Source organism: Helianthus annuus, chromosome 3 (assembly GCF_002127325.2).
Source record: "Helianthus annuus cultivar XRQ/B chromosome 3, HanXRQr2.0-SUNRISE, whole genome shotgun sequence".
NCBI lineage: Eukaryota > Viridiplantae > Streptophyta > Magnoliopsida > Asterales > Asteraceae > Helianthus > Helianthus annuus.
The window spans coordinates 83,920,301-83,925,115 of record NC_035435.2 but is presented as its reverse complement, the minus strand read 5'-3'; the positions used below and the strand labels follow the sequence as shown (position 1 = coordinate 83,925,115).

Here is a 4,815-nt window from a genome sequence, read left to right as displayed (position 1 = left end):
AAGCATCCTACCAGCTTAAACACCTGTCACATACGTTAAAATAAAGTCAATACGTATAATGTAAAGGTGAGTATACAAGTTTGATAATAGCATATAGAGTTCGAATAGTTTACGCATAACCAACACGTACACAGATGGCAATGATGCATGTAAATTATCGACATGGACCTATCAATACCAATGACTGCGGGTTGACTGTCCGAGACAGTTCGCAATACATGACCACCACCGTAAATCATGCAAGTAGATTGTCCTTAACAACCCCCGTGTGAACGGGTGCTGAGTCCAAACTATAGTACTACGTTGCTAAGGCAGGTAGACAGCTTTCCACGTGTAAACATAACAACAAGCATACATTTAATCACGTAATACATGCAATCGGTTAGCGTTCAAATAGTTTGAATAGTGTGTTCGATTGTGATTTTGATAAGTAACGTATGTAACACCCAAAAGTGCTAAAGCAAAAAGGGTTCGAGTATACTCACAGTGATTGATTGTGGATTGAAGGGAGCGCTGAGAGTAAGATTAGCCTGAATAGTTCGATAGCATAACGATAAGTAACGCAGAAAAGTAAACAAGTGTGAATGGATTGAATGGGCTGGTCGATCGAACGGCAGGTTCGATCGAACGGGCTGTCCGGTCGGCTGGTATGTCCGGTTGGACAGTCTTGTTCGATCGGCCGGCAGGCTCGATCGGCTGGACCATTCGAGTGGATTGTTTCTTCCTCTGGTGTGTTTGTGTTTGAGGATTTGAACTTTTGAAGTTTTCGTTGCAGCATTTGAGAACACTGAAGTGCTCCTACCTTTCAAGTCGGTCGATCGAGCGCTTCGCTCGATCGGCTAGCTCACTCGATCGGCTAGGAGCTTCAGAATTAGTCCTCAACTGAATGTCACTCGATCGAACAGGTTGTTCGATCGGCTGGCATTCCTACTACGAACGAGTTGTGAAAACGATTAAGTGTTGAAGCATAGTATCTCATGATCCGAACAGTAATGTTTACCAATCGAGTGACCTATTCGATCGAACATTACTTCGTCAATACTATACTTCAAAAGTTTGGAAAAGTGGGACGCCATGTGCTAGCCAATCGGCTGGCCCGGTCGATCGGCTGGTGTGTCCGATCGGCTGGGCTGTTCGATCAGCCTAGCCGTTCGGCCAGCAAGTCTGACCTGGTCGGCCTTTCGTCTAACACTTGGTCGTCTGGTTACTTGTCATTATATCGAGGTAGTTTGATAACGAGTTGAACTATGATACCTTCGTTCTTACCCGTCTCTCCGGCTCAGACAGGAATCACCTAAGTCCGGGCGGTGAACGGTTCGGAATGTCGGTTTAGAGTTTAACCCGAAATCGGTGAACCTTGTTCATAGAACCTGAATCTTGAACCTTTTAACTGTTTGAATGATTAGTCAGCCGGTTCAAGCTCCGTTTCTATCGGTTTGAAGGCATTGAGTGTAAAAGAGTTGAAAGAAAGTTGGGATTCCTTCTTTCAATCCTTCACAACTTGTGGATGTTTAGATCTTTGATAGATCTTAACTTGTTTATGTGGGTATCGGTTAGATCTAAGCTAATCATAGTTGAATGAGGCCAAAACATGATGTTCTTCAAGAACACCATGATGACATCACTCAAGAACACTTAGATCTTGGTGATTTCACGGTTAGAATCCAAGTCTTGAAAGATAGAAAGGTGTAGAATCAAGTAATGATCAAGATCGTACAAGATTTAGAGTGAAAACTTACCGGGATTGAGAGAAATCTGAGAAAAGGTGAAGAATAGGAGCTGGCCGGTCAGAACTTTCCAAAAGTGGAAATGAAGACAAGGACAACCCTATTTATAGGCTTCCAAAAGAGGAAAGTGGCAGCCGATCGGCCAGGAGCTTCGATCGAGTGGGCCGCTCGATCGGCTGGCAAGATGCGAGCCGATCGGCTGGCCTGTTCGATCAGGTTGCCTCCTGTTCGATCCGCGACACACTTTGAGTATTTTGCGACGATTTTCGACGTTTCGATTTCGATGGACGATGATACGGATACGATAGAGTTCCTAGTCAAATTACTTTTAATCCCAACCACTATATCTAACATACAATCTTCTATAAGTCACGTTTCGATGTCGGTTTCGGTTGAGTTCGATTGCTTTTCGAGTTTCGATTCGATTTTCGATTGATTTGCTTGAATACCATACCAAACATAAAGTAAACACGCACAAGTAACACATAAGGCACACACACACGTACAATAATACCACAATTCGCATAATTCGAGTCTCGAGTTCTATTGATTGTTAGATCGGTTTGATTACTGATTAGTTATCCTTATCGCATTGTTACTTCCTATCATTCATAGTCGTAGTTCGGTTCGCGTCAAAATTATGTATGCACGACAACGACTACGTGAACACTGGTGGCAATCCACGATGTTAACAGAGCGGAGGTCTCTAGAGAGGAGGAGAGTGCATATGATAGAGAGAGAAAGAGGAGATTAGAGAGTCAAGCTGAGAATGTGTTTTTTTAACCCAAAGTAGGTATAACTCACGCCTCTCAAATATGGAAAAGCAATATACCACTTTCTAAGCTACGGTTCCAGGTAAGAACAACACATAATACATTTTTGCATAACTTACAACAACCAAAAGCACAAACATGTTGCTATTTAATACTATGTAAATAAATATGCAGTCACGCAATGAGCATCAAGTGAACTATTATTTCATGTTTTACTAAAAAGATTAATCAAATATAATACCCTATCGGCTATCTACCCCAAGGGTAATTTTGCTCAACAGTTTGAAGGAGTTAAACTTGAAAATGAGTTGTATTGAGTTGACTCGGTGGGTTCAAAAAAAATGTTGCAAACAATTAATATATTCATATTAGTTCAATAAAAGATCACCTGCTAATACTCTCTTAGCAAGAACTTCCGTTTGTGACACCACGAATCAGAGGGGTGATGTTGAACGTATTTAAACCGATCTTTTCATCGACACTTTAAGTTAAATAGACTTTCTATCAAGTCCTGCCATATCGAAAATGTAAAACTTTCCATTTTGGTAACAACTTCTGTCATCGATGGACGTGATTCCTTATCGGACGATACACATTGTATCGCTAAAACTAGCATATGTCCTATAGCACGCTTCATGTGTCGTGGCATATCGACCCTTTTGTCACATATTTCCATTATTCGATTTTCTTCCATAAAGCGTATTGACCATTCCACTATTGAAGCAGGAGCCCTAGAAACGTCAATCGCTTTTGTGCCACTAACAATCTCCAGCAACACTACCCCAAAACTAAACACGTCGATTTTAGTGCTTAGCTTACACGGGGTTGTGTAACTAGGATCCAAGTATCCAATGGTACCCGCTGGTAAGCTCACTGAGTCAACAACTAGTTGACTTAGAGGGTCATAACTGGTAAAACACATCGCCAGTCCAAAATCAGCCAACCGAGCATTTGACTTTGAGTCAAACAATATGTTCTCGGATTTGATATCTCGGTGGATGATCAAAGGCATTGATTCATGAAGGAATTGTACTGCACGGGCTATTTGTAAAGCCATTTTGGCTCGTTTGCGCCACGATGGTGGTGGGGACGAGCCAGTGGTGGTCAAGTGTAGTAAGTCATGAAGCATGCCCCCGGGCATGTGCTCCATCACAAGGACCATGTGTCCGCTAGAATTGCGACTCGTTCCAAGCAAGTTTACTAGAAACCGGTTCGAAGATATGGATGACAATATATGAGCTTCATTTTCAATCTTAGAGGTGTCTTTTAGCTTGCAAAGCCCTAAAGATGGTGTTTTTATAGCAACTGTTTGGCCATTTTTCAGGGTAGCTTTGTAGATGCACCCATGGCTTCCTTTGCCTATGAGATGAGACTTTGAGTAGTTATGGGTAGCTTCCACTAGTTCTTCATGTTTGAATTCTCTCATTGCTCTCATTTCAAAGTATAATGCCTCAATGCTTGCAAGCCTTGATGCATAGATAACCTTGAAAAAGAGAGAAACCCCATCAAAAACATTCTTATGAAAAGAAGAGACTTACTAGTAAATTATATTACAAGTCCCACATACAACGTTGAAAGAATCAATAAATACATTGTTTATTTATTTTTTTATTAATTTTGTCAGGGCCAGCTCTTGGGCCGGTTAACCCGTGCCGACGCCTAAGACCCAAATATTCAAAGGACCCGAAAAATCTTTATAAGCTTTTATATTTATTAAATTATATAGTTAGCATATTTATCCATTTATTATCCAAAAAGTATTTGAATTGTAGTGGAAAAAACTATCTCAAAATAATGTAAAGGTCTCAAGTTCAAGTGTTTGCTAAATCGCTAAGATTTTATTTTTTTAATTCCTTAACCACAATTTGGGCCCAATTCTTTTTGTCGCCCGAGGCCTAAATTTTTTCAAAAGTTTTCGGGGACGGCTCTGAATTTTGTAACAGTTGGTATGAAATTGATAGAAAAAAATAGATATATATTTTTTTCTCTTGTTTATCAGTTATACCTTACAGGATTTAAACTCTTCAATTCGTGAATATAGAGACATTTAACCATCAGGATGTCTTGTACTCTCGTTAGGACAATTGTGTAATTGTATTAGACATAATGTAACTAGTTAATGTAAGAGTTGGTATTATGTAAATATGAGTTAAGAACATATCTTTATCTTGTAAAAATCCTAATTACAATTATCGATACGATATGCACATTTACACCATTGTGAACACACAGACTTTAAGTTGGGTTAAGTAAAATATGGGTTAAGTAAATAACCCTTCTTTCTAATAACCCAATTAATCAATATAAGATACGTG

At 39.9% G+C, this 4,815-nt stretch overlaps 1 protein-coding gene across 1 annotated transcript; it reads right to left on the bottom strand.

Moving 5' to 3' along the window:
- Positions 1 to 2,693: 2,693 nt before the first annotated feature.
- LOC110927620 (serine/threonine-protein kinase-like protein At5g23170) lies at positions 2,694 to 3,991 on the bottom strand. Its single transcript, XM_022171140.2, has one exon. It carries the CDS (start codon positions 3,933 to 3,935, stop codon positions 2,973 to 2,975), a length of 963 nt encoding a protein of 320 aa, XP_022026832.1. The 5' UTR covers positions 3,936 to 3,991; the 3' UTR covers positions 2,694 to 2,972.
- Between the last annotated feature and the right edge of the window lie 824 nt (positions 3,992 to 4,815).

Coding starts and splice junctions, on each gene's coding strand:
- LOC110927620 (XM_022171140.2), bottom strand. CDS start 3,935: ATGAGAGCAATGAGAGAATTCAAACATGAAGAACTAGTGGAAGCTACC.